At 50.9% G+C, this 27,847-nt stretch overlaps 11 protein-coding genes across 11 annotated transcripts; 5 read left to right on the top strand and 6 right to left on the bottom strand.

Moving 5' to 3' along the window:
• Positions 1 to 217: 217 nt before the first annotated feature.
• On the bottom strand, positions 218 to 2,252 carry N7457_007400 (sorting nexin 1; the record flags this gene model as incomplete). The annotated part of the gene is made up of 6 exons (XM_057178443.1): positions 218 to 379; positions 445 to 1,047; positions 1,099 to 1,479; positions 1,556 to 2,043; positions 2,108 to 2,164; positions 2,219 to 2,252. The coding sequence occupies 6 exons, from the start codon at positions 2,250 to 2,252 to the stop codon at positions 218 to 220; spliced, it is 1,725 nt and encodes a 574-aa protein (XP_057030187.1).
• Positions 2,253 to 2,734: 482 nt separating this feature from the next.
• mde1 (methylthioribulose 1-phosphate dehydratase MDE1) lies at positions 2,735 to 3,590 on the bottom strand (the record flags this gene model as incomplete). The annotated part of the gene is made up of 3 exons (XM_057178442.1): positions 2,735 to 2,846; positions 2,910 to 3,385; positions 3,444 to 3,590. The coding sequence occupies 3 exons, from the start codon at positions 3,588 to 3,590 to the stop codon at positions 2,735 to 2,737; spliced, it is 735 nt and encodes a 244-aa protein (XP_057030186.1).
• A 583-nt stretch (positions 3,591 to 4,173) lies between these two features.
• On the top strand, positions 4,174 to 5,975 carry clxA (calnexin; the record flags this gene model as incomplete). The annotated part of the gene is made up of 3 exons (XM_057178441.1): positions 4,174 to 4,290; positions 4,349 to 4,631; positions 4,696 to 5,975. 3 exons carry the CDS (start codon positions 4,174 to 4,176, stop codon positions 5,973 to 5,975), a joined length of 1,680 nt encoding a protein of 559 aa, XP_057030185.1.
• A 637-nt stretch (positions 5,976 to 6,612) lies between these two features.
• On the top strand, positions 6,613 to 8,501 carry N7457_007397 (CoA-acylating methylmalonate-semialdehyde dehydrogenase; the record flags this gene model as incomplete). The annotated part of the gene is made up of 3 exons (XM_057178440.1): positions 6,613 to 7,330; positions 7,387 to 8,024; positions 8,085 to 8,501. The coding sequence occupies 3 exons, from the start codon at positions 6,613 to 6,615 to the stop codon at positions 8,499 to 8,501; spliced, it is 1,773 nt and encodes a 590-aa protein (XP_057030184.1).
• A 455-nt stretch (positions 8,502 to 8,956) lies between these two features.
• N7457_007396 (uncharacterized protein) lies at positions 8,957 to 9,861 on the bottom strand (the record flags this gene model as incomplete). Its single annotated transcript, XM_057178439.1, has 3 exons — positions 8,957 to 9,520; positions 9,706 to 9,747; positions 9,808 to 9,861. 3 exons carry the CDS (start codon positions 9,859 to 9,861, stop codon positions 8,957 to 8,959), a joined length of 660 nt encoding a protein of 219 aa, XP_057030183.1.
• Positions 9,862 to 10,182: 321 nt separating this feature from the next.
• On the top strand, positions 10,183 to 11,740 carry N7457_007395 (uncharacterized protein; the record flags this gene model as incomplete). The annotated part of the gene is made up of 3 exons (XM_057178438.1): positions 10,183 to 10,221; positions 10,281 to 10,340; positions 10,403 to 11,740. 3 exons carry the CDS (start codon positions 10,183 to 10,185, stop codon positions 11,738 to 11,740), a joined length of 1,437 nt encoding a protein of 478 aa, XP_057030182.1.
• Positions 11,741 to 11,958: 218 nt separating this feature from the next.
• N7457_007394 (dolichyl-P-Man:Man(7)GlcNAc(2)-PP-dolichol alpha-1,6-mannosyltransferase) lies at positions 11,959 to 13,780 on the bottom strand (the record flags this gene model as incomplete). Its single annotated transcript, XM_057178437.1, has 3 exons — positions 11,959 to 13,382; positions 13,436 to 13,717; positions 13,771 to 13,780. 3 exons carry the CDS (start codon positions 13,778 to 13,780, stop codon positions 11,959 to 11,961), a joined length of 1,716 nt encoding a protein of 571 aa, XP_057030181.1.
• An 88-nt stretch (positions 13,781 to 13,868) lies between these two features.
• N7457_007393 (YOS1 family protein) lies at positions 13,869 to 14,413 on the top strand (the record flags this gene model as incomplete). The annotated part of the gene is made up of 4 exons (XM_057178436.1): positions 13,869 to 13,902; positions 13,960 to 14,019; positions 14,093 to 14,203; positions 14,358 to 14,413. The coding sequence occupies 4 exons, from the start codon at positions 13,869 to 13,871 to the stop codon at positions 14,411 to 14,413; spliced, it is 261 nt and encodes an 86-aa protein (XP_057030180.1).
• Positions 14,414 to 17,150: 2,737 nt separating this feature from the next.
• Positions 17,151 to 19,609, bottom strand: creB (uncharacterized protein; the record flags this gene model as incomplete). Its single annotated transcript, XM_057178435.1, has 3 exons — positions 17,151 to 19,244; positions 19,312 to 19,524; positions 19,574 to 19,609. The coding sequence occupies 3 exons, from the start codon at positions 19,607 to 19,609 to the stop codon at positions 17,151 to 17,153; spliced, it is 2,343 nt and encodes a 780-aa protein (XP_057030179.1).
• Positions 19,610 to 21,884: 2,275 nt separating this feature from the next.
• N7457_007391 (histidine--tRNA ligase) lies at positions 21,885 to 23,709 on the top strand (the record flags this gene model as incomplete). Its single annotated transcript, XM_057178434.1, has 2 exons — positions 21,885 to 23,375; positions 23,434 to 23,709. 2 exons carry the CDS (start codon positions 21,885 to 21,887, stop codon positions 23,707 to 23,709), a joined length of 1,767 nt encoding a protein of 588 aa, XP_057030178.1.
• A 397-nt stretch (positions 23,710 to 24,106) lies between these two features.
• N7457_007390 (putative ubiquinone biosynthesis monooxgenase (Coq6)) lies at positions 24,107 to 25,683 on the bottom strand (the record flags this gene model as incomplete). The annotated part of the gene is made up of 3 exons (XM_057178433.1): positions 24,107 to 24,549; positions 24,636 to 25,454; positions 25,515 to 25,683. 3 exons carry the CDS (start codon positions 25,681 to 25,683, stop codon positions 24,107 to 24,109), a joined length of 1,431 nt encoding a protein of 476 aa, XP_057030177.1.
• Positions 25,684 to 27,847: the final 2,164 nt, after the last annotated feature.

The raw sequence follows: 27,847 nt of genomic DNA, 5'->3' as shown, positions 1-27,847 counted from the left end.
TGCTACAATACGCGAACAGTGGTATTCGGAGTGAAGCGAGAATGGAAGAAAAAACGACAAAGCTTGCTGAAGACCATCATAAGTTGCAGCATGGCATAAACAAACATGAAGAGAGGGATATTCCATAATGAATACAAAATGAGACACAGTAGAATGCGCTGCTTTCGAATATTAAGAACCAGCATCCGTAGTTCAGAGCAGCTCAGCATAGGGGTTATCAAGCACCATCCTCAGCAACCAGTGGCGCCGAGTCTGGGCCCGATCCTGTAGGCTCTGCCGGGGCGGGTGTCTCATCTGCCTCAGATGGAGGCACATAATAGGGGACACCCTCCTCGCCAGCATCTAGGCGCAAAAGGAATGTCTCCCAAAGTTCGATCAACTATGGGTGGTTCGGGTTAGATAGATGCTACATGAGATAAGGCTGCTGGAGTTTTAAGAACTTACCTCCTTTTGGGCCTCGACTGCGCTTTCGAGGAATGTCTCCACGCCAGACTTGAAATCCTCCACCTTCTCTTTTTCGAATCGCTGCAATTCATTTCTCATAAGGCGGCCCATATCCTCAAAGACCAGTCGTGTTTGATGGACTTTTCGCTCTGCATCTGCGACGTCGGCGTTGGCTTGGTTCAAGCGGTCTTGCTGAGTCTTGCCCTGGCGAAGGAGCTTATCTTGAGTATTCTTGCGTTTTTGGAGGTCAGACTCTGCTGCGTGCCAAGTGTGGAAGGCCTTTTGGCGCTGGGTGAAAGCCATCTTGACACTTCCAATTAAACGAATATATTCATCGATCGTGATGCCGAGAGTCAGAACATCCTGCTGCGCCTGTCGGTCATAAAGTTCCCGGATCCGCAACTGAAGTTCGGACAGGCCTTCCAATGGATATGAGAGAGCTGGAGACAGCTCTACAGCGGATAGAGCATGTAGTGAGCTCGAAAAGTCGCCTGCGGCCTCGGCAAGTCCCTTTCGTTGTAATATCACAGTGTCCATTGATTTCATTAGGGCCTTCAGCTGGTTCTCCAATGCATCCAAGTAGATCTTTCTGTCATGGAACCACTACATATCTGTCAGTAGGCAAGACCAAGATATCAAAAATGTATCACTTACGTCGTCGTGTTCCACAAACTTGCTTCCTCCACCAACGGAAATACCGAAGGAGCTGAGCATTCCCTTACTTGGGCCAATATCAGGCTCCCGATTTTCCTTATTCTTAACATCAACATTGAAAGCTTCACTTTCCAAGAAGATTTTCAGGTCGCCATCATGTTGAAGAATATGATGACCGGCAATCTTGTTTAGCATTCGTTCCAAGGCAGCTCTCCTTGACTCCACAAAGTTGGTATCGAATCGGCCAACTGCTTGCTTCTCGGGCGGGGGCGCAACAACCACACCGGGGTTATTGGCGTGCAGGGAGTTGTAAAGCCAGAGGAAATCACGGTATCGGCGGCTGACGGTAAATTCGGGTTGGCGATAAGCCTTGGATGTTGTCTGATCATGCCAATTACTGTCAGTTTTTTCTTTGCCGACCCGTAGGCTTCACGTCTACATAGTGGGCTCCAATCACCTTTGTCGAAACCTGGTAAACGATGTGACTGCTCGTCAGATCTCCCACTTTGTGCGGATCTCCGACATAGATCTGGAAGGATGGCTTTGCAGCCTGTTCCACACTCATGCTGGGCTGCGTCTGTCTCTTCGGCCCATCCCCTTCCACGGGCGGTTGCACAGGCGGGGGTCCTCGGAAACTTGCGCTTTCCCCCTCCAAATGGGCAGGGTCCGCTACCCCCGCTCCGGTAGAAGCCTGGGAGGGTGGGGAAAGTGGTCGCGCGCTACGTCCGGCAAATGGCTCCTTCTGAGGCGGTGCCGGTGCCTCATCTGCGGGTGTCGGGGTAGGCTCGATGGGCGCTTCTCCCAATGGGCCGAGAGGGTCGACGGAATCATCGACAGATTCGAGCTTAGTGGCCTGTGCGCTGATCTTGCGTGTCCCTCGAGGACCTCGTCTTCCTGGTGCCCGGACAGCGGGTGAGCTGTCTGACGCGGGGGTTTGTCCGGCTGCTATATGGTTGAGTGCGCTTAGTGAGGGGTCGTGGAGAAAGCAGACGAGCCACAGAAAACCTACTGTCTCCTTGAGTATCGGGTTTGGAGCCCTCGCTGGGCTTGAACTGCGAAGGCTCATCTGCATCCTAAATCAGACCGCAATTCAAAGAGCTGTGGTTTCATGATTGCTTACCGCCCCACGGGGAGTCTCCCGAGTCGAGATCCATTGTTACGGATTGAGATCAAAAGTGATTGGAGAGGCAAAGGACGCAAATATGAATCAAGAAATTGGCAATAATGGTTTGAATGAAGCTTAGTGCAGTAGTTGGCGAGGGAGAGCTCGTAGTTGGAGTGGAGGCCGATCCGCATTCCTTAGTCACTCACGGGATCCGGGGCCACCTGGGCTGTTGTCCACAAGGTGGCCTGCTGGTCTTGAAGATTGCGCATTACCACCACTCTTTTTATTGACAATTGACAATATTAATTGATGCTATGGAAGCTATTAGGGTTTTTCTCCGTCGGATATATGTGACTTAATGCTGCCCAACGTTCAATCATCTCTACAACGCCCATCTCGACTAGCTTGTTTTCAACGCCAATACGTCACATCATTTAAATTGGAGCTTTCTTCATATCGCGGCAATCAATCCAAAAATTTCCAGCTCGAATCACCCAATATAAGAGAAAGTCATCAGAAACTGCGCAGGACTTATTTGATCCAGGGGAGTCCCAGCTTGTGCATTTCCACAGCCAGCTGGAACAGGTAATCCAGGCTCTCACACTGAGTCTTTGCCTTGGCGGTAGTATCGCCCCAGACATAACTGTAGGTACCAGCGCATTAGTATATGCACGATTGTCGCATGGACTGGGTTGGCATGACTTACATTCCGTGCCTCCGAACAAGGACCGCATATGTGTCTGGGTACTTGTTCATAGCTGCCTCTAGGCCGCTGGTGAGGTCCTCTTCGAAAGCAGTGTTCTCGATAATAGGAATCTTCAAAGTATCGAAGAATCCGAGCATGCCCTTGCCTTTGCCGCGAGGAATGCCCTTGATCTGCTCAATGTTGTTGATCTCAAAGCAAGCGTCAGGACCCTTCTCCCGCTCCACTAGCAGGGTGACCAGAACCGCCCATTGCGAGTGAGTGTGGATGCAGCAGCCAGCACCCTGCTCAAAGGCAGTCAGGAACAGCGGGGTACAGGCGGAGGGGTTGAGCTTGAGGGGTTTGCGGATGTAGCTGCGGTCCGAGGGAGGGTACTTAGGGGTGGGCCATTGGAGTACGAAGATATTTTGAGGCTGAATCAATTCCTTCTGGACTCCAGATGGGGCGATGAATATGTGGTCACCTTGGCGGATTGAGGCCTAATTTCCGTCAGCGGGGTATCCTTGCACTTTTTTTTTCTTCGCGATATGAGCTTACACCACCTCCAGTACCAGTCACCCATCCCCAGTTGTAGAATTTGCGGCAGAGCTCGGGGATCAGGTTGGCTGGGTGTTCGGGATCATCGGATTGGACTAAGTGGTCATTGTTGTCAATGGTTGCGACGGCTTGATCTGTGGAGCACATGGTGGGCTGATTAAAATAGATTAGCAACCCTGTGCAGATACCTCTCCAGGTAGATGTAAGGAGTGAAGCAATTTCAAGGTAGGGAGAGCACTCACCTATTGGCAAATATCGGATTCAATTGCGCAGACTTGTGTTCCTGAGATGAAGTTTGCGCGAGTGCCGAGCAACCAATGATTGATTGGGCGGGGGGAACAATCGGCGGGGATCTGCGTTTTGAATGCATTGGACACATTGGCAGTGGACACAGTCACTACGCCATTCATATCTGATCGATCCATAGCAATGGCTCACGTTGGAAATTTAGAGAGGAAAAAAGAGAGAATTAACAAAAAAAAAAAAAAGATCAAATCCTCCAGTACTCTCCAGCTCTCAACATCGAGCGAATTGCAGTCAATCAAGCATATTTAACGTCGACGCGTAGAATAAGATCGAACCTGTGTGTACACGCCCTAGTCCCGATTGGGTAGCTTAGTGAAGAGGCCACCTGGACCTTCCTCCAGTGTCCGCTTTGTATAAAACCGCCTCCTCTTTTCCTCACCTTGGTGTGCGCTCCACTTTCATTCCTTCCGGGTTTTTGTACAAGATGCGCTTTAATACTGCGTTCACATCGGCTCTGGTCTCCTCTGCCAGTCTCATGGGCTATGCCCATGCAGAGGAGGAGACTGCGGATACCACTGTCATTGAGAAGCCTGCCTTCACAGTATGTAAACAACAGCTCTCTTTGTTCTTCTCTGCTGACTCAGGTTTCTTTCTACTAGCCTACCAGTCTCAAAGCTCCCTTCCTTGAGCAATTCACCGATGATTGGGAGTCGCGGTGGAAGCCTTCTCACGCGAAGAAGGACAACACCAAGGCCGACGATGAGTGGGCTTATGTTGGTGAATGGGCAGTTGAGGAGCCATCTGTCCTCAAGGGCATCAACGGTGACAAGGGTCTGGTCGTGAAGAACGCTGCTGCTCACCACGCCATCTCCGCCAAGTTCCCCAAGAAGATTGACAACAAGGGCAAGACCTTGGTGGTTCAATATGAGGTTAAGCCACAGAGTAAGTAACCACGGCTTATATGTACTTGTGTCTTCATGTGCTGATCGCGATTTTCTTGTTCTAGACTCCCTCGTTTGCGGCGGTGCCTACCTCAAGCTTCTCCAGGAGAACAAGAAGCTCCACCAGGAGGAGTTCTCCAACGGCACTCCCTATGTCATCATGTTTGGTCCTGATAAGTGTGGTGCCACCAACAAGGTTCACTTCATCTTCCGTCACAAGAACCCCAAGACCGGCGAATATGAGGAGAAGCACCTTAAGACTCCTCCTGCTGCCCGCACCAACAAGGTCACCTCCCTCTACACCCTGATCGTCAACCCCGATCAGACCTTCGAGATCCTCGTCAACGGCGAGTCCAACAAGAAGGGCAGCCTTCTCGAGGACTTCAACCCTCCTGTCAACCCTGAGAAGGAGATTGATGATCCCAAGGATTCCAAGCCCACCGACTGGGTTGATGAGGCTCAGATTGCTGACCCCGAGGCCACCAAGCCCGCTGACTGGGATGAAGAGGCTCCCTTCGAGATTCTCGACGAGGAGGCCACTCAACCCGAAGACTGGCTCGCGGATGAGGCTACCAGCATTCCCGACCCCGAGGCCGAGAAGCCCGAGGATTGGGATGATGAGGAGGATGGAGATTGGCTCGCTCCTACTGTCCCCAACCCCAAGTGCGCTGATGTCTCCGGCTGTGGCACCTGGACCCGCCCTATGATCAAGAACCCCGAGTACAAGGGCAAGTGGGAGGCTCCTCTCATTGAGAACCCTGCCTACAAGGGTGTCTGGGCTCCTCGTAAGATCAAGAACCCCGCCTACTTCGAGGACAAGACCCCATCCAACCTCGAGCCTATGGGTGCTATTGGCTTCGAGATTTGGACCATGCAGAACGACATTCTGTTTGACAACATCTACATTGGTCACTCCGTTGAGGATGCTGAGAAGCTCCGCAAGGAGACTTTCGATGTCAAGTTCCCCATCGAGGAGGCTGAGGAGGAGGCTACCAAGCCTAAGCCTGAGATCAAGGAAGAAGGTACCACCGTTACCTTCCAGGAGGACCCCGTTACCTTCGTCCGCCAGAAGATCAACCACTTCGTTGAGCTCGCCAAGGAGGACCCTGTTCACGCTGCGAAGACTCTGCCTGAAGTGGCCGGTGGCCTTGGTGCGCTCCTCTTGACCATGATCCTCATTGTTGTGGGTGCCATTGGCGCCAGCAGCCCTGCCGCTGCCCCTGAGAAGAAGGGCAAGCAGGCGGCCAGTGCTCCCAAGGAGAAGAAAGAACAGGCTGTCAGCTCCTCGGCTGATACCAACAAGGGCGGTGCCACCAAGCGCAACACCCGCTCTTCCGCCGAGTAAATGCGATAATGGGAAGCCAAATATACGCAGAAAAGAATTCTACCCCCAATAAACCCAATCAGCGAAGAGTTTTGCATTTTGTTACCGTTACCGCAGTGATCCCCCTCTTGTTGTGTCTTGACCAGTGTTGTAGTCGGAAGGTTCAGTAAGAACATTGAAAGGAAGCCCGATTTGTATACTTCTTGTCTGCTGTATCTCGACTATTTTTATTCACCTTTATTTTTTTCTGGAAACAATTGCCTCGGTGCCAGTACCATTTAGCAAGTAATGTCATGAATATGACTCCTTTAGCCCTAAAAGCTTCTTCCGCACAGGTACTAGAGGGTTATACACAGCTTCCCAGGTCGTTGCGGAATCACCTTCCTAATCAAGCCCAGGATCGATCAAGGGCAGCGTCGGCGATTTGGCCGATCAATGGCCCACGCTCATTGGCTCAAAGCACCGAGCTAGCTTATCTGGGGGATTTGTATGGGGAAGATGACTAAGGCGGTTTACCTCGGGCCTGGGGTAAGGTACATTATGTGGTAGTTCCTTCACTCCGAGCCAGGGTTTACCTTTATATTCTACCGACTCTGTGTGTCCTTTCTCTAAATACCGCATTTCCTATTCCCTGTGTTTCTTCTCTCCTCAATTCATCATGGCTGCTCGTCGGTCCATTGCCGGTGCTATCCCCACTCTCCGCGCAGTTCCCCGCACGCCGGTGTCGGTGACTGCCAGAGCTGTGTCTTCATCCCGATCTCTCACAAGTTCTTCGCTTGCCAGCTTGGTCTCCCGTAGAGCCACTGTGCCTTGCTCATCACTTTCTGCCACTCGTCGCTTGCACGCAACAGCCCAACGCCTTGTGACTGCAACGACCTCAGCTGACTCCACTGCTACTGAATACCCGACAAGTCACCAAAAGATTGCCAACCCCATTGACACGGCTAACTTCATCGACAATGAATTTGTGTCATCTAAAGCAGTTAAATGGATTGATCTTCACGATCCTGCCACTAACAACCTGGTCACCCGTGTTCCCCAGAGCACGGATGAGGAGCTCAAGGCCGCTGTGAAGTCGGCCGAGAAGGCCTTCCCCGCCTGGAGAGCTACCAGCATCATGGCCAGGCAACAAATTCTCTTTAAGTTTACTAGTCTTATCCGTACTCACTGGGACCGATTGGCCGCGTCTATTACCCTTGAACAGGGTAAGACCTTCGCCGACGCCAAGGGTGATGTTCTCCGTGGCCTACAGGTCGCCGAGACCGCCTGTGGTATCACCACTCAGATGACAGGTGAGGTTTTGGAAGTAGCCAAGGACATGGAGACAAGAAGCTACCGCGAGCCGCTCGGCGTTGTGGCTGCTATCTGCCCCTTCAGTAAGTTGCATGTTAAAGATTACAACCCCTCATCACAGATTCTAACTATCACCAAGACTTCCCTGCCATGATTCCCCTCTGGTGTATCCCTGTTGCTACCGCAACTGGTAACTGTTTGATCATGAAGCCCTCCGAACGGGACCCTGGCGCTGCTATGATCCTCGCAGAGCTTGCCAAAGAGGCTGGTTTCCCTCCAGGTGTTATTAATATCATCCACGGCAGTGCTCCGACTGTGGACTTCATTCTTGATGAGCCTGCTATCAAGGCTATCAGCTTCGTTGGTAGCAACCGTGCTGGCGAGTACATCTACACCCGTGGCTCTGCCAACGGCAAGCGCGTGCAGGCCAACCTAGGTGCTAAGAACCACGCCGCCGTCTTGCCCGACGCCAACAAGAACCAGGCTCTTAATGCAATTGTCGGCGCTGCATTTGGCGCTGCTGGTCAGCGCTGCATGGCATTGAGCACTTGCGTTATGGTCGGCGAAACTAAGGAGTGGTTGCCTGAGATTGCCGAGCGGGCTAAGGCCCTCGTCGTAAATGGTGGCTTTGAAGAAGGTGCTGATCTCGGCCCTGTGATTAGCCCCGAGAGCAAGAAGCGGATTGAGGACCTCATCACTAGCGCTGAGGAAGAGGGTGCGACTATTCTACTGGACGGCCGTGGGTTCGCGCCCGAGAAGTACCCCAACGGTAACTTTGTAAGTTCATCTAGAGCAGTTTCTCTGACATATAACGCCAACTAATTATGTGTCTTGCAGGTTGGCCCGACCATCATCACCAATGTCACCCCCGATATGAAGTGCTACAAGGAAGAGATCTTCGGTCCCGTTCTCGTGTGTCTTAACGCCGAGACCCTGGATGAAGCCATCGATGTGATCAATGCCAACGAATACGGCAATGGTGCCGCCATCTTCACTCGCTCTGGCTCGACTGCCTCTAAGTTCCAGAAGGAATGTGAAGCCGGCCAGCTCGGTATCAATGTTCCCATCCCCGTTCCTCTTCCCATGTTCTCTTTCACCGGCAACAAGAAGAGTATTGCTGGCGGTGGTGCCAACACCTTCTACGGCAAGCCCGGCTTGCAGTTCTACACCCAGCAGAAGACCGTGACCAGCCACTGGAAGAGTGAGGATGCAGTCAGCACCAAGGCTCACGTGGTGATGCCCACCCACTCCTAAACGTTCTGGTGTCTGCCTTCCTTGCTTTCATGATTCTCCCTTAGCCCATCATGGATACTCTAAAAATGACCCCCTTGTTCAAAAAGGAAAAGCCTCGTGTATTTGGTGGATTACAATGAATGTATCCGAGCCATATGCTTGCTTTTATATGACAGCATTTGTGAACATGAATATGAACTACTAGATTAGACCGCGGATACAGCAGTCTAATAACATTGACTTTCGAATATGAAACAATGCCAAACATTTCGTGTTTCATTAATGCACGAGCCTCCTCATGGCACATCTAGGACTCTTCTCAACGTACTCCCAATACGCCTTATCATAGATTGAAAGAAAGAAGGGGGAAAACGAATCAGGTTGAATACTCCATTAACATATCGTTATAGCAAACTAATACAAGAGCCTGGTGCAACCGCAGAGCTTATACTCAGTACATAAAAAGCGAGGTGATCTTACTCAGCCCTGCGCTCCTTGAAAATGTAGACAAGTCTAGTAAACTCAACCTTGCTTCCCTTAGCAACCACAATACGACGAGTATGACGTCTCTCGCCGCCAACAGTCTCAAAGCCCCAGACCTGCTCAGCAGTCCAGCCAGACTCCACATTCCTCACAAAGCTCTGCAAGAACTCACCCTCGGCTTCCTCGGCAAGGAAGCCCTCGCTCTTCGAGCCATCGATAAGGATATCACCAGACAAGAACTTCTGCACCTTGGCATCAGCCTCGGGCTTACCGACCTTAGTCTGGACCTCGAGGACTGGGCGCACAACGCCGTCCTCGCCCTTGGCACCGCTGAGGTGGCGCGAGCGGCCTTGCAGCTTGCCGAAGATGTGGTCGACGTGCTCACGCTCTGCCCAGTCGAGCTTGCGCTCTTCCTTGGTGCCTTGGATGCCGCCGGTGATGGTTTGCTGTGCGTCGACGTGGTAGAGGGTGGCATCCTCTGCGTCTTTATATTCGTGGACGTCGATCGTCACTGTTGCGAGAGACAGAGTCTTGCGCATAATCCAGCCCATTCCTTGCTGTTTGGTTTGTTAGTTTGCTGTATAGGATTTATGGGCATAGGGCTGGGATAGTGCAGAGGGGAGGGAAGATTCCAAAGGTATGTATTTAAATTATGGGAGGTGAAAGTCAAGGGTTTGTGAGACTCTTGGTGGTTTTTATAGTTGGGGCAACTGGGAGTAGTTAGGGCTTCGGGGATTCATACCAGAGATAGAACGGGGTCTGTTGGGTTGGAATGGGTTGAGTCCTATTGCATGCAAAGTTAAAATTACTTTTTTTTTAAGACGTTTTGAATTCATTCACATACCATGACCCATGTTCCACTCAAGTTCTTGAGGGTGATATCAACGGGGGCGGCCATCTTGAAGGTTGTATATATTGTAGCTGGAGTAGCTAGAATGCGGGGTGGCGGGGGGAAGTAGATAAAGGAGCAATAGGACGGTTCTTAAGTCAATCGAAGAGGGAGCTGATCTTCCAGGGGGAAAGGGGAAAAGAGGGGAATCCCAGCAAGTTATACCCCGTCATAAATAGCGTCTTGGATAATTTAATGAACCTCGAGAGGCATTGCGTCAATTGCATGTGTTTGTTCCTGAATCCGAGGCTAGAGTCACCTGATCTATTGCTGACTGTACATGTGATTAGGAGTTTCGGTGTTTACTATGGGAGCTACCCCAATCCAATCATGTCTTTCAATAAGAAATACGCCGGTCTTCCTGACCTAGTGAGTGCTTGCTGTGGTCATTCTGAAATCAAGATGAATCCCCACTGACCGGGACCCAGGACCCATCCCCGGATATCTACGAGACCCCCGACTTGACCGATGAAGCATCCACATTGCCCGTAAGTCCGGTGATTTCACAGGAAAAAGACGTCATCGGGGCCAGTCAACTGATTATGTTCAGACTGCCACTATCCGTACCGACTCCGACCACGATGACGGAGGCTCGAACTCGGATATCGACCGCGAGGGTGTCAACCCTGACCGCGCGCGTATGCACTTCATGGGCGCGGCCGTAGACGCTCGTGATGTCAATTTCTCAGATAGCATCTCTATGAAGCGGCAGGCATACCGGAGCAAGAGCATGAGTCGTCGGCGTCGGCGCAGACGCGAGGACGGGGTGGAAGAGGTTGGTGATTTGAGTGATAGCGAGGACGAGTCACTTGACCGGAGGCTTGCGCGGCTGCGGAGGGAGGTTGAGGAGCTCAAGGTGGAAATGGCCAATAAGCCCGAGGCTGCGGAACAAGAAAACGAACCGTCTCAGGGTACAGCAGCAGCCGAAAAGTCAGGGGAAGATCTTGGTGATGGCGTTGCGGAACTGAGCCGTGCTCTTGACAACCTGCACGCCTCGCGAAGTGCGGCGAGTTCATCACACTCGGCTGCAGCTCTATTGTCTCAGAAACTTGGATCCGAGACACGCTCTGCAGACCAAAAGACACAATCCAGCGAGGCATCGAAAGCAGTGTCCGTATTGTCAGCCTCGACTGCCTCTTCGGCAGGGATCCTCTCTCATGCGGCAGCATTCGACAGTCGGCTAGCACTCCTAGAAAGCTCTATGGGCATCTCAAGCTCTTCTAATCCCTTTGTTGTCGATGGCATCAACCAGTCCACACCACACCCAGTCCTCCCAGCTCTGGACCAGCTCACCTCCCGCCTCTCAGCACTCACCGGTCTTCTCGTGGGCACTAGTCCAGCAAATACAGCGCCAGGAGGTGCTAGTACCGTGACCAGCATGACCACCCCACACCTCGAAGCTCTCTCTACCCGAGTCCGAAAGTTGACTACAGACGCGGAGGCGCTCACTGCAGCCCGCAGAAAGGCATTCGAGGCTGCAAAGGCCGTTCACAACGCCCGACTAGCAAGCTCCGACGCCGAAACCGTCCCCGCCCTGGAGGCTTCCATAGACGACGAACATGCCGCCAAAGTCCAAGCCCTCTACACCACCCTCCCAACAATCCAGTCCCTGCACCCGCTGCTCCCCAGCGTCCTCGAGCGTCTACGCTCCCTTCGCGCCTGTCATGCCGGCGCAGCACATGCCGCAGACTCACTCAACGAGCTCGAGAAACGCCACGCCGAGATGGCCTCCGAGATCCAGCAATGGCGCGAAGGTCTGACGAATGTCGAAGAAAAGATGCAGCAGGGCGAAGCTGCTCTCCGCTCCAACGTGGAGACCGTCGAGCCCTGGGTTCGCGATCTAGAGTCTCGCCTAGCGCGACTGGAAGGTCCCCCCGGCGGACTGTGATCCATACCTTGTGTCTACTTTTAATCTGCCTCGCGGGGCAGAGGATTGATGAATAATACCCAGTTGCATGTACTTTGTCGAATGTTGGGACCATATTGTAGTTATCTTCAATTGTTAATATCAGCTCCATGCCAGATGGCCCTGTTGGACTTTTCTCTATGAATACCCCCTAAATGCATACATAACAAAAAAAAAGTCTATATATTCAATCCGGTATACTAGACATTGGGGATGTCCCTCGCCCGCTTCAACACCTGAACCCTCGGCTTCATCTTCACCTCAATCCACCACCCCCGCAACCAAGAGCTTCTCACATGCTCGCGCACGTCCTCGAATAAATCAACAGCACGCGCACCAGCAATAGCGCCAATAAGACGTTTCTCGGCAATTGCCTTGGCAGGGGCGCCGGGTTTCAGAACAGAAATGCCCGCAAACGCATCTACCACATGCACCTTCTCCCATGTGGAATCAGGGAGTGCGTGTCTGAGACTCAGTTCATCTGGATCCATGACCCCCGCATCTGACGATGTCTCGACGATGACATAGTCGAATTGGTCCCAGAACTCGGTTGTGGATTTGGTTGCCTTGTCTTCGGTTTTGTCATATACCCACCCCGACGAGGGGTGTTGTTGCAGGAAACGTGTTACACCTGTCTGGCAGGCGAGGTTTCCGAAGTAGACGTTGATAGGAGATTCGGGCTTGGAGTGCAAGTCGGTTGCGTTGTACATGATGGCGTGTTGGTGGTGTAGGGCATCGAGAGCCTGTCCACCTGGGTAGTTCGCCGCTGATGCAGGGAGGAGAACGAGATTCGATAGACAGAATACTGCGAGTGTTGATAGGGCCAGGGCACGAGTGGCTAGACGGGCAAAGAGAGAGCGTGAACGGTGCGTCCAGAGATATGCGGCGCCGAGAGCTGCGGTTGCCGTGAGCGAGGGGATGATGTAGACGATAAAGCGCCACTCCTTGTGAGGTTGGAAGCTATACAGCGCGACGAAGGAGAGCGCCGGGACTAGAAGTGCTAGCGCGGGGGATCGCGTGGCTGGTTGGCGCAGGGCAACGGGGATGGCGAGTAGGTAGGACAGAGGGTTGAAGAGGAGACGAGGGAGAGCGTTGAAGAAATAGAATGACCAAGGTTCTGTTCCCCATTCTGAGGACTGGCCTGCGAGAACGTTGAAGCGGAAGGCTTCGAATTCGGCCCAGAGTGGGAAGCGCTGCCAGAAGAAGCCGTCAATGGTAACTGTGAGGACGAGACCTGTGGTGAGTCCGATGAGACCGGCGAAGATAGCGTCTTTGAGACCGATTCGCCGTGTTGCCAGGAGAAATAGAGTCTGTGTTCCGATTAGGAGGGCTAGCTCGGAGCGGAACACGACGCCAACGATCGTGAGGAGGATCAGTGCAAGGCTGCATTGTTTTCGGTCTTGGATTGTTGACCGAGGACTAGGGAGGAGCAGGCGCATTGCTAGCGTTGCTATGCTGAAAGCGAACATGTTTGATAACGGTCTCGAGGCATAGTATATCATGTGGAACTGGCTTGCCTGGAATAGGATATACCAGATAGCTACTAGTTGGCCGAAGCTGCGTCGCAGGCCGCTAGCATAAGCTGCCAGAGCAGAGGCATTGAGTAGACCAAGAACAGCCCGAGCTGGAAGCAATTGTCAGCTTGATAGGCCGTATAGCAGTTCGATCTTTCCGTACCTAGTAGCTGTTGGTTGATCCCCTCATTCAACCAGATGACGGGCTTCGAGAGCATAGCGAGTGCCGCCGCACCAAGGGCGCTCCGAGGCACTGCGCCCGGGAAAGAAAAGTGGTCATAATTGATGCGATCTAGGGTCGAGTCATTAAAGCTCGTTGGGAGCCCGTTGGCCAGGATGTCATGCACGGCCTGGACGTGGAAGGACTCCTCGACTTTGGTGTATGGAGCGACAAGCAGGTGGAGGAGGATCAGGGCGGGGAAGAGAAGAGGGAGGATCGCAGATGCTGTAGCACATCATTAGTTTATCTGCTGGTATGCTTTGATCGAGTCAACCAACCGTATCCCATGGTGGCTGCATCCGAGGTGAGTTGTTGATCCGGAGATCTGGCGCTTCCCGCACTTCACCTTTAACATCTTCCCCAACTCCCCGCAACGATGTTCTTCTTCGGCCTTGGGAAGCTAGTCTACGGTGTGTATTTATACAGAACCCTACTCTTTAGCTCATACTGACATCCTTGATCTCTAGTGATCGTTCTCATCATCAATGCCATCGCCGTTCTCTCCGAAGACCGCTTCTTAGCTCGCGGTATGCCCTTCCTCCCCCAGCTACATCTCCTATACAAAACCGGATGAATCTAACTTATGCTGGATATATACAGTTGGATGGGGTCGCACACAATCCGAGCCTGGCTTCGGCGCGACATACGATAGCACAAGCGTGAAGGCGAAGTCCGTCAATCTGATCGCCAGTGTGCGGACCGTGATGCGAAGTACGTTTCCAGAGCACCCTCCCATGTCCACTACAACTAGGCCAGTCTTGAGAGTCTATTGTGGGAATGTTGTTCAGCCTTGGACAAGCCCATCTGGTCAACTCAGACACCAGCCGTGGCCCGACAGGATCGCTAACCAATCTCCATAATCCAGTACCCCTTATCGTCATCAATACGGTCATCATTGTCTACGAGCTGATTCTCGGTTAAATGCGCTCTTAGCAGTTTCTTCCACTGGCTGGATCCTATCCCGAAGGACTCGTTGTGACCCCAGCTGCTAGCTCCACCTGCCAACCTATGCACCGGATTTCCTCTGCCACCTTTTGGCGTTCCTTTCCCGTTTCAATACTCCGTCCTTGTCGCTTCATACTTGCTGGGTAGAGCCGAGCATGTCCCTAAGTCTGATCGGAGTAGTCATTATACTCCGTATAAGCGGTCTGGTCAGCTGGAGCGCTCCAAGGCTGCAACCCACTGAGAACCACCCGAGCCGAGCAGTCTGATCTCCTCGCTCAAGTTGGTCTGGGCGCTTTGGCTCGCTCACCGAGTCTGATCTGAGTCTCCCGAGGCGGCCTGAGTAAGGTATATCAATAGAATGCAGCACGGGATACACACAGTCGCTCTAAGCACTATATCGAACCACTCTATTGCAATGCAAATAATTGGAGACAAAGGTCCAGCGGGGAGCTTGCCATCTAGGTCGAATACTGCTCTTATCATACCTAGGTACCCAGAATTGATAGAAATCGTAGCCCAATCAACTGTAAACGATCAATCCTTCTTTGCTCACAGGCGTGTTTTGAATATGTAGCCTAATGTGGCCGTAACTTCCATCTAAGGCAGTTTGGCCGAGTGGTTAAGGCGATTGACTCGAAATCAATTCCGTTCGCGGGCGCATGTTCGAATCATGCAGCTGTCGAGATCTTTTTTTTATTTCTTTGATCGGACTCGAAATTTGACTTCTTTGTCGATTTTCAACGTCGGAGCTGTAATTCTCGAGGGTCGTTACCTATTGTTATTATTTTTTTTACATCCAGACTCATCCGAGAGAGCTTGCTCCGAAGACTATATCTTACGCATCCTACCTACGCTCCAAGCTTCCTCTCCCTTACTCTAACTTGAAGCACTTATCCGATATCAACATTTACATACACTCTTGAATTATGCCCCACCTACGCCCTGTATGGAATCCACGGTTCGCATCATTTTGCTGGATCTGTTAATCGGGCCTCTTTACATGCAAAGGCAACTTGGCGGAGTGGTTAACGCGGTAGACTCGAACTCGAACACCTGTTCGCATTCACTCATCTACTCTCTTCGGAGGCGCATGTTCGAATCATGCAGTTGTCGAATTCAAACCTTTCTTTTTTTTCTTCGATCCCCTAGCAGTTGGGATGCTAACTGGTAGGGGTTTGTTTCTTTCGGGATGTAATTCCTTTTAGTGGTTGAATCAGCTAGATCCCTATCTAGTTTATCACTCTCATCCTACTTGGATATCTATGTCTGTATATATTTACTTGGCTATAGATAAGGTCTAAAGGGAGTAAAGCGAGAAGTGCGGTGAGAAGAAAGTAGGAAGAGAAGCTCAAGCACGGAGGACAGAGTGTGACGACCTGGTAAGGGCTATTGGGAAGGAGGCAAGGATCCTTTCGGAAAGGGTATCGCTGGGTTTACATGGGCTTGCAGCCCCCAGGGAAGAAGGACTTATCTGGAGATCCTTCTCTGTCTTTCCCCTTCCTCTCTGGACTTGGAATCTGGAATGCACTCTTTTCTTTTGAGATTGGGCTGGTAACACGGAGTAGTTTGACTAGAGTCATGTCTTCGAAAGACGCCCAAGGATATTATTTAACACGGCTGACCGGATATCATACGCGCTAACATATATCCGTATGGGCCCGGGAGCGATTTCCATAGATGTTCAGGGATAGTGTAGCTCTCCTCTGCGCTGTTCGATAGAACTCGAGAACCCGATACCAGTCACAGCATGTTCAAGAAATTTGAATTGGTGCGAGTATGTAAGGGGATTGGGCCGCCCCCGCGAGGGCATCCATATAACGGGGATTGCTGGAGGATGCTACAAACGATGCGGACAGCAGGATATGCTTCTGATGTTTCATAAGCTCTAGTGGCTTTAGCCTATGCGTTCTGTACTCTACAGTATGCTACACCCGAGATGGGATACTTCCAAGGTTGGACGAGATGTGGTGACACCAGGCTACGAAGCATATGCCAGGATACTGTCTAATTGCATAGCATCTACTTCAGATCTACTTTGTACATCGGAGCTGCCAAGATATTACCATGCAGACATTGGCGAAGCGTGTCTACCCAATCCTGGAAATCTAATGGTTGATACATACGTACGCAGCTAGAGCGGAGGAAGCAATGCTAAGAAAAAAGAAGATTCGCTAATGAGCTGGAATGAAACGTAAAAACACAATTCAAGACGCCCAAATTCCAGCAAATGACCCACGCTCGCCGGGAAAAAAAGTAGACTGCAAACCCAGAACGCCTCTTTTCGCAATCCTGTCAGGTATCAGCCCTGTCAGTGTAGGTATCACGCCGCTGTACATGATACAAAAAGTGGCAGTGCGGAAAAGCGATGGCAATGGAAAAGGGTGAAAAAAAGAACAAATACCACAGGCCAGATAGCGAGAAGATAGGGGGAAAAAAAGATCAGATACGGCGGGATCTGAGATCCAACGGAGTCTAGAAAGACATGGCTGTGGAGGATACCCTGAGATCGAGGGCTTCCACAGCAGAATAAGAAGGCAGAGAAGCGCAGATCATAGGAACATGATAGTACATCCATTGGAGGAAGCTAGTATGTGCAAAAACAAAATTTGCGCTCATATGTGCAAGATAATAGGGGATATCTCCGAGAAAAGTGGGTGAAGCTGTGTGAAAGAAGACGGGAATAAGTGTTGTATGGGGAAACACTGATTATATTTCATGACACCTTCTTGAAGCTGAAGGACCTCCACCGCGGGATATGACCGGGTTTCGAATGGTGGGTGTGGTCCTTGGCCAAGAGCTCGGGAGTCCGGATGGATTGTTTGGGTTGTTTGGGGTGGGAGATGGGCGAGAAATCCCTCGGAGAGACCGGCGAATGAACTGGCTGAACTGGCTGCTTGACTGGCTGGGCCGGTTCTGTCTCGCTCTGTGATGCTTCTGGAACAACCTCTGGGACAAGCGGCGCTGTGGACAGATCAGACGTCGAGACTCGAGGCTCCTTCTCTTTGTTTAGCCGGTGGCTGAGACTACGGCTACCCCTTCGTAAGAAGCCGAAACCGCTCGATTTCCTTGGTGATCCGTTCTCAGCAGTGAGATCGTGCGACTCGATCTTGCTGGCCTCGATGGCTCTTTTCAAATCTTCTGTCTCTCGTCGGTGCATCTCTCGGTTGTGTTGCTCCTGCTCTTTCAGGCGATGTCTTTCATTCTTCTCCTTCTCTTTTTCCAATGCACGACGTTCCTTCCGTAGTTGGTGATCGCTCTTCTTTGGACTCAACGGAGGAGCTGGTACATCAGGGATCGAGGGGAGAGATGGCTGGACAGGCCGCGGCGAAGCTGGGTGAGATTCTGGAGCTTCTTCTTGGTAAGTGGACAACGGAGGTGCCGTTGGGATTCGGGTGATAGGAGAGAAGGGAGCTGCCTGTTCAGGAGGGACCTGAGATGCACTTTGGGCGTGAGCTAGCGGCGGGGAGTGCGAGTATCCATTAGTCTTCCCAGCTTCGCTTGTTTCGGGGCCCACAGGGGTGTGAGCCTGATTCTCCTGCGCCTGCTCCCGCATAACAGCCTCGATAGTTGTCTCTTGATAGAATAGGACATAGGCACACGCCAATCCAGGTCGATCTCCGAAGAAGTTGCGCACGTAATTCTTGTCCACCGGTTCCACGAGTTCATCGTCAAACAGCAGCCAACCGCGGTCTTCGGTCTTGATGATGGCAACGTAATGGCCATGGTACGGTCCTCCACCAATGTGCACAACCACCGCATACAATTCATAAAGGCGGTCCGGATCCTCGGCATCGTCTGTGGTGTTGAACAGGCGCAGATGGTAGGGGTAAACAACGCGATGGAACAGCTTCTGTAATCGCTGTAAGTCTTCGGTGTATTTAAAACGCTTCAAGTGTAAAGCCAGCACACGAGGCAAGCGCTTGATCTTCATTCGCTTTTCTGCTTCTTGCAGTCCTCCGCAATTGTCACAATGGAACTTATTTCGCTCGCAAAGCATCTCTTCGGCTGAGAACTTGCGGAGACACGAGGTTACAGACGAATGCTGCTCCAGATCCACCGAGAGGTCCAAGAACACTTCGTCTCGCTGGGAAACCTTTTCACAAGTGAGACACTTTGTCTCAGACGTCAAAGTTCCCTCGAACAGCTCGTGAACCCATCTCGTAGTATTCGGTGACTTCGAACCCGTGCTGGATGTCTGTATTCCTAATGAATCGGCGCTCTCTGTTGGTGGCAAAGCCTTCTCCGCAAACCCTTGTTTGGTGGCCTCCGTTTCAACATTGGCCACGACTTCGTTGAGGAGTAGATTCAAGAATTCGTGCGCATCTTGATGCATGGCGGTCCGGAACATTTCGTGCTCTCGCCGTAGAACGTCCAGGAACTGTTGGGGGCGAACGATGCCAATGCGTGCTTGACTTCCTACCACCGACTCGAATATGTCCTTGAGCGATGTGAAAAGAGACTCTGACATCCCATAGCTGCCCGCATTGTTCTTGGTCTCCAGGATTGGAAGGGTCTGCAGCGCTACCTTCTTCTTGTACTCCGGCGAATCCTTATCCTCCGGTTTCTGTGGTTGATTTGGGGGCACACCGGCCTGACGCGCAGATGGTGGCGATGCGGCCTTCTGTTTGGCAGCCAGGGCCTCGGCTTCGATGTGTGCATTCGGGTTCTGGTATCGTAGATTCTTTGCAAGCGCAGCCTCGAGGCTGTCCAGCGGAGTGCGTTGCGGATAGTTAATGACGGCTTCGCGGAAGGGCACCGAGTAGTAGAGGCATTGTAGGATGGAGTTACAGTAACACGTGTTACCATACTAGACCGGCGCGAGGATTGCAGTCAGTGTGGGAATCGAGCAGATTCCAGGGAAGTCCGGAACTCACGTTTTCCATTCCATAGAACTTGTCACTGCCATCGCCACGAATGGCGCCCATATCCTGTAACCGCTTTTCGAGCGGGGAGATCTGCGGGGAGTGCAGGTCTTTTTTCACGGGTGGCGCGGTGGTCGGGGGATGGGCAGCCTGCGCAAAGAATCTCCCAGTCAGTGGCGGCCCTAATCCGAATGGTCTCACGGAGAGCCCGAAGCATCTGCTGTGCTACAAGGCTGAAAGAGCATGGCTGTAGGGATGTATCATTGTCACTTACCCCATTCTTTGAACCCAAGGAGAAGAGCCCCTTCATGATGGCTTAGTGGTCGGTCGCAGTCTGCATTGGGGTCTGATCGCCCGAGTTGAGAGGGAGTTGAGAGGAAGATTCGAGTCCACCGTTGATATGCGTAGGCCGAAGGAGAGAAATACAGGGCGTCCGGGGATAAGTTGTTGATCACATAAGGGTTCTGGAAATAAGAAGGGCCGGGGGGGTGAGATGGGAAACGGTAAAGGGGAAGGTTGGGGTAAAGGTAAAGGAGAGAAAGAGAGAGGGTTCAGGGTAAATGAGGTTCGAGCTTAAAAACGGAGTAATAGAAAGTAGAAAGCAAGATAACTATTACCTACAGGCATTCGAATTGGAGATCTCCCTTCAGGAATGGAGTATTATTTGATTGGATCTCACAAGTCATGATCACGGTAATTTACTCCCTGCAGAAACGTCCAGAAGACACTCAAGCTAAGCCAGAGATATCTCTTGACCTACCCCATTCATCTTAGCCGCTACCTTCCACGTGGGGATCTAAAGCAGGTACTGGTCCAATCGCCGAATTTTACTCGAGACTCGAGAGGAGATCTTGCTATCTTGCGATCTTGCGATCTTGCGATGCTCTACTCCCATTCTCCAGCAGATTCCGAGCAATTGTCTATTTGTGTGCGGGTATATCGGAGAGGGGCCATCTGAATGTAACCCATTGGCCCCCCGGAGTGGCCTCCTCCCCACGTCCCATGGGCAAAGGGCACTCCCCTCTCGTCGCTGCCTGGACGATGGACTCGGTTGCTGTGATTGGTTCTGTGCCGCCTTCGCTCACGGGCCATGTGTCCGCCCCTCGCATGGCGTCTTCTAACGGCCAATGATCGTCACGGCCGTGGGGAAAAAAGGTGGCCCCTTCCAAAGCGAAATGTGTTCCTTACTTTTTCGGTACTTGGCAATTCTTGTCAACGTTAACAAGCTGGGCAATACGGAGTACGGACTCCCTAAGTGTGCCGGTCTGCCCGACGCTGCTCACAGATCTCTGGTATGACATCGTCGCGCAAGGGGACCATCTGCTTTCCCGGGCCCCATGGCCCCATAAGACGACGGCACGTCTCTCTCATCTGCCTCGCATATCAATCTAAATACACTCCCTTGCGGGTACCCAATAGGCGCAGCAATGGGGAACCCAGCCATTCCTTCGCCCGTTCCAGTGCCACATAACGCACGTTCCGACGGGTAATCTGGATAAATCTTGCCAGTACAACGTCTGATTAGTTGTCGGGATTAAGATTTCATATCCCAGAGACTATGATCTGATCACAGAATTTCCCCCAATGAGAAAACCACACATAAACAAAATACAACATAGGCGGCCAGGATACCTCCGCTCCGTTGATTGCCGAATCTGTAATGTACATCATAGTGGGGGTGGCGAGACAAGCTTGACCACTTCCAAGGGGCTCGGCGTTAAAAAAGACGCATGTTGGAGACGTTTTAGCTTTGTTGGCGTTCAAGATATGGAAAACAGCCCACCTCGGTGTATTGCCCAACTGTGCCCGGAAACACCATACTTTGCATCTGGCTGGCCGCTGGATGACGTTGTGGCCTATGGAGCAGATTGGCTTGTCCCGAAGTGAGCGATTTACTGTGGTCATGTCATATGTGGTGGCTATCATCCACACCAATGCTCTGTTGCATCGTACATTCGCGATGACCACTGTACGATCGTGATCACATTGGAATGTGCAGGATGCCCGAAGAGGAAAGGGAGTAGTTCCCAGGCGCAGAATAAGCCGCATGAAAGAATTCTCAGGTTACAATCAACGGGCAGATCTAGGGAAAGCTGAATGTTGGGCTATACTCCGTACATCCTAAGGGCTGGGGAGCTAATTTTGGAACTATAGGATGTCTTTTTCTCAGATCTAGTATCAAATAGGATGGCCGTGACTGATTCGAAACGTTGTAACCAATATAATCACCTAGATAGGTAGACTTCCACCGGGAAAGATTGAAGTAGAACGTGTGATCTATGTGAGTTCAGCCCTGGGGCTGTGGGAGGACATTCCCAGTCGGATGTTCCTTGATCTTTCACAGCGTAGAAGCAATAGAAGAGCCCTGGAAGCCTCGGAGACTCGAAGGCACCGCGGGAGAACATTTGTGGCGTTTACCCTGTTTGCCCTGTTTGCATCGACTCCAAAACTCTGCCCGGATAAACTCTTCGGACAAACCTCCCCCAAACAGAAGAAGCCCCGAATCAGCCAATGCCTCAGGAGGCCAGGGGAGACTCGGAGTGGATGAACCAGTTAATCTTGTTTCGCAGCGTCGTTCTTTTTTTATGCCGTCCATTTCTGTTCCATTGCGCTCTGTACAACGAGCAATTGCCAATCCATTTGGCGTGTCTCCCCGCTGTTACGTGACTAGCTGCCCGTCCCTGCAGAACCCTCGAGTCATCTCGAATAAAAATAATCTCCGTGCCCCCACCATCCCCCACCACCAAAACCATCCCCGCCGCACTCGTCAGTTTTCCTCCTCCCATCGCTTCGCTCAATACGACACAATGCCGAAAGAAAAGGGTAACAACTTCAACCTCAAGACCCCCAAGGGCACCAAGGATTGGTCCGGCTCCGACGCCCTCCTCCGAGACCGCATTTTCACCACCATCTCCAATGTCTTCAAGCGCCACGGCGGTACCGCACTGGACACTCCCGTCTTCGAGCTGCGCGAGTTCCTGACTGGCAAATATGGTGAGGACTCGAAGCTGATCTACGATCTGAAGGATCAGGGTGGCGAGATCTGCTCGCTGCGCTACGATTTGACTGTGCCTTTCGCGCGCTGGCTCGCCATGAACACCGACGTCCGCAGCATCAAGCGCTACCACATCGCCAAGGTCTACCGCCGCGACCAGCCTGCTGTCAGCAAGGGCCGTATGCGTGAGTTCTACCAGTGCGACTTCGATATCGCCGGTACTTTCGACTCCATGGTGCCCGATGCCGAGATCCTGCGCATTGTCTGTGAAGTCTTCGAGGAGCTGGGCTGGAACGGTCGTTACACCATCAAGCTCAACCACCGCAAGATTCTAGATGGTGTCTTTGCCGTCTGTGGTGTTCCGGAGGACAAGATCCGCCCTATCTCCAGTGCCGTCGACAAGTTGGACAAGATGCCGTGGGCCGATGTGCGCAAGGAGATGGTCGATGAGAAGTCTCTCGACCCCGAGGTTGCGGATCGTATTGAGAAATATGTCATGCACAAGGGCTCGCGAGAGCTGCTCGACGTTCTCCTGAAGGACGAGACCCTCAACGCCAATGCCTCTGCCAAGGCCGGTCTCGAGGAAATGGCTTTGATGATGGACTACTTGGAGGCATTCGGTGTATTGGACAAGATCTCTTTCGATATGTCCCTTGCCCGTGGCCTGGACTACTACACCGGTGTCATCTACGAGGTTGTCACCGAGGGTTCGGCTGGTGTGCAGGCCGATGCCCCAGAGGCGCAGAAGGCTATTAAGAAGGGCAAGGGCAAGCCCTCCGAGGATGACGACCGTTCCAACGACCCCACCCTCGGCGTTGGCAGTGTTGCCGCCGGTGGTCGTTACGATAACCTCGTGGGCATGTTCCTGCCCAAGGCACAGATCCCCTGTGTTGGAATCTCATTCGGTGTTGACCGTATCTTCTCCATCACCAAGGCACGTCTCGAGCGTGAGCAGAAGTCCGATGCTCTGCGCAGCAGTGAGGTCGACGCCTACGTCATGGCCTTCGGTGGTAAGGGCTTCAGCGGCATGTTGAAGGAGCGCATGGACATCTGCCAGAAGCTGTGGAGCGCTGGCATCAAGGTAAGCTTACGATTCCTTGTCCTACAATTTGACATTCACTGACATACATATCCTCCAGGCCGAATTCTCCTACAAGCTGAAGCCCAAGCTCCCCCAGCAATTCAAGGCCGCCGAACAAGGCGCCATCCCCTTCGGCATCATTCTCGGCGAGGACGAGCTTGCCGCCGGCAAGTGCCGCATCAAGGAGATGGGTCTGCCCGAAGGACACCCCGAGAAGGAAGGTGTCGAAGTCGAGATCACCTCCTTGGTCCCTGAGTTGCAAACCCGTCTCGCCAAGAAGCAGCAGGGTGTCATCTCCTCTCTGGCCCAGCAGCTGCAGGGTACCAGTGTTTAAATTAAACCAGTAATGGTTCATTTTTCTTATTTCGTTTTCCCTTTATGAGCGTGTTGTTTTTTTGTCTTCGAGAGGGTTTCTCTGTTTTCCCCAAAATTATATAGATCTCTTGCATTGTCGGGGTTGGGGCTCGATGGCCTACAAAAAAATAACTAAAGATATCTCGTTTTAAAGAGTGTGGGTTGATGTCTTTAGTGGAATTTCAAATACCCAATTCATTGCATTTCCACCTATACTCTTTCATCGTTACTGATGTAGGATATACTGCGTCTTTCGAATATCTAGATCGATACCAGTAGCCATTTATCAAAGTTACAAAAGCACAAATTGCACAGGAAAAGGCTTGCATAGAAAGACTAGAAGTACAATACATAGAAAAAGACATATTTATACACAACTAATACCCCTCGGCATTCTTCATCAAGAAAGACTTAACAAACGGCAACCGATCAACAACGCTCAATCCAAGACTACGCGCCCAAGTAACAGGTCCTTCCCCAGGAACATTGTACATCTTGTGCAGGAGATCGCAAGCACCCCCAATCTTAGCATTGGGCAAGTAGCGGTCAGACGAGTAGCGCTCGAGAGTAAGCAAGTCTCCGACATCCATACCGTGGGAAACGGCGTACTGGATAGTCTTCGACAGCGAAGCAACATCCGCCAGACCGAGGTTGAGACCCTGGCCGGCGAGCGGGTGGATGACGTGCGCGGCGTCGCCGACAAGGGCCACGCGCGGCGAGATGTACTGCGAAGCGTGGCGGAAGCGCAGGGGGAAGGAAGCGACGGTTCCTGTCTGCACGCCTGTTACGGGGGGCGGGATCTGGGCTGGGAGGGGGTGTTCTGGGTGCGCCAGGTGAGTTCGTCTTGGTGGGAGGAGTCGGAGGTTTGCATTCCCATCATGTAGGTGAGGTCAGTCATGTCCAGACGGAAGGCGGCGTTGACCATGGCGAGGAAGGCCGGGGTGGGGAGGGATTTGAGGTATGCGGCGTGCTCGGGCGTTGTGGACCAGACGAGGGTTGCGTGGTTGTTTGGTAGGGGGAGGAGGGCGATGGGGCCGCCGAGAGCGGGAAGGAAGCGCTGGTAGGCTGTGCGCTTGGAAGCTGGGAATGGCGGGGTGGATGGCTCGGATAGGGCGAGGGTTGCGACGATGCCGTGGCGGCCGTAGTCCCAGCCTGAGGTGGAGATGTCGGCGAAGGAGCGGACGGGGCTGTTGATACCGTCTGCGCCGACGAGGAGACGTGCGGCGATGCGCTTGGGTGCCTCGGTCTCGGCGGCTGGGCCTGTGGGCTTGACGGAGAGGACTGGCCAGGCTGAGAGGTCGGGACCTTCGGGTTTCAGGTCGGAGCCGTTTTCGATGGAGGCGACTGTGGAGTTTGAGAAGAGGGAGAGGTTCTCGTCTCCTGATTCGGCAATTCGGCGCAGTAGTGCGCGCACCAGATTCGCGTTCTCGGTCATCGTTGCTACGGTGCGCATATCTTCAAATGGTGATGTCTCCATTGACCAGTCGAATGTGATACGGGACCCGGTTTGGCCGTCCCAGACCTGCATATCCTGGTATTCCTGCACACGAGTGGCATCCAGGTGATCATAGGCGCCGATGCTGCGTAGGAATGAGACGGTCGAGGGGGTCAAGCTGCTGACCCTGTTGGAGAACTGGTCCGGTCCAAGATCCCATGATTTGGCTTTGCTGAGGTCCTGAGTCTCAATGAGTGCAACCTTCAGCTTCGAGGTAATAGGCGATGCTCCTATAGCGATATCATATCAGTCAATGTCACTCTAGTCTGCATAATGCTCGTGATGCATACGGAGTGCGGCCAACAACCCTAGGCCCGCGGGTCCGCCTCCAACGCAAACTACATCATATAGCTCGGGGGAGTCCAATTTGGAGCTGAATCGTCGCCGACCAGCGCCAATGCCATGTCGGCAGGTTGGACAAACGTACGGCCGGAGAACAGCTCTGGAGATTGGACGCATTGTGTCTGATATTCGGAGGTTTGAGTCGGATGATCGAAGATAGACATGTGCAGTGCAAACCATGCAAACAGATATTGACCGTATATACTCCAACAACAGCACCTATAAACCTTGAGAACTACTATGGGCACCCAAAATTACTACGGGCACCCAGGGCGCTAAGCCTTTTACGATTTACTTCCCACTGGCCATAATTTGTTCACAGCCTGTCGTATTTAATATGGTACTCCCTTAGTATTTCGGATAGTACCCGAATCTTATCTAGGCACCCTATCGCGAATGTAGAATCTTACACGCCATCTATACTATCATGCAAAAACGAAGCTATTCCTAGATACTGATTTGATCGAGTTTTTTCCTACTAAAAAGGGGTTTAGTGTAAAAATAAGGCTATTCCTAGATACTGATTTAATCGAGTTTTTTCCTACTAAAAAGGGGTTTAGTGTAAAAATAAGGCTATTCCTAGATACTGATTTAATTAAGTTTTTTCCTACTAAAAAGGGGTTTAGTGTAAAAATGAGGCTATTCCTAGATACTAATTTAATTAAGTTTTTTCCTACTAAAAAAGGGTTTAGTGTAAAAATGAGGCTATTCCTAGATACTGATTTAATTAAGTTCTAGTGTAAAAATAGAGTTTTTTCCTACTAAAAAGGGGGTTTAGTGCAAAAATAAAGCTATTCCTAGATACTGATTTAATTAAGTTTTTTCCTACTAAAAAGGGGTTTAGTGTAAAAATAAGGCTATTCCTAGATACTAATTTAATCGAGTTTTTTCCTACTAAAAAAGAGGGTTTAGTAATATAGGGTTTAATCGGTCACGTAATCATAAAATAGAGGCTATTTTTTAAAGATAGTGCTAATCGAGTTTTCTTACCCTAGCTTAGTCTACCTCCTAAACTATAAGCCCTAGTACGTATAGCTTCGTAAATTTTTACTTATATCTAATAGATATAGATAGACTAGATACTATAGACCCCTAACCCCCTAACCTTCCCGATACTATACCCCCTTTCTAAATAATTACGAATACTACCTCTATTAGTATCTAAGCCGTAAAAGCTAAAGCGTTAGATATCCTTAACTTATAGTCCCTCCCGCTAGGCTTCTTAATCGTTACCTAGCGTAACGTACCTAATAAGATACGATTCTAATATAGCTATAGTCGGGGTTATCGGACTAATCGGGCCCTCCTAAATAGATAGCGAAGGTAAGTTCGTTATATAACTTCCTACCCCTTTAAAGGTAACCTTCGACTTACTACCGGCGGTATCTAGTAGGTTAAAATTATTACTTCTTACTATAATTATAGTGTAGTTAACGAGTTAACTATAATTATCCCCTAAAGGCGTAAGCGAAGGCGAGTCCTACCTACTATTATAACCTAGATTACCGATAGTATCTTTACCCGTTATATTATAAGTAGTATTCGGGGGTAGGCTAAGGCTAAGAGGCGTACTTTATATCTACGTACCCGTAATATTAATAATATTAGGGCTAGTATAATACGAAAATAGCTCGCTAGACGTACCCCGATATAGGCCCTTCTTATAGATCTCCTAAGGGATAGTACTTAGATTATTAGGTATAAGGTAAATACCGTTAATAACTCCTTTACTTCCCTTTTTTTAGTCTATAAAATTAGTCTCTAGCTTCTACGTATCTATCTATATATTTTATAGATAGACTATACGTATAAGACTAATAAATAGAAGATACCCCTACTAAATATCGTAGAAGTATCTTCTATTAGGAAGACCTTCTATATTACCTATACTTTTTTAAGTAGTAAGAAGGAAGCTATTTATAATCGGGCACTTAGCTAGCTACGGGATATCTATATAGCTATTAGTAGTAGTATAAGTATACTAATACTTATCCGTACTACTATAGCTAATCCCTTAGAGTTAGAGTCTTTAGTAGCTAGTCCCCTAATATCCTATATTCTATAAAGTATACTCGAAAATAGCTATCTATCTAGCTTTATATTAATATATAACTTTAAGGATACTACTCTAGCTACTCTAGCTACTACCTCTTACTTTAGCCTATATACTATCTTAATAGATAAGGAGTAGGCTTTACGAAATATAGTTAAAAATATTAGTATTTTAACTATTATATAGTTTATATACTAACTACTAGCTATTTTACTAGGTTTTTCCTAT

This window comes from Penicillium paradoxum (assembly GCF_028828445.1).
Source record: "Penicillium paradoxum strain IBT 22861 chromosome Unknown utg000006l_segment0_segment0, whole genome shotgun sequence".
Lineage (NCBI taxonomy): Eukaryota > Fungi > Ascomycota > Eurotiomycetes > Eurotiales > Aspergillaceae > Penicillium > Penicillium paradoxum.
Note: the sequence above shows the minus strand (reverse complement) of the source record. Positions and strands in the feature narration are given on the sequence as shown.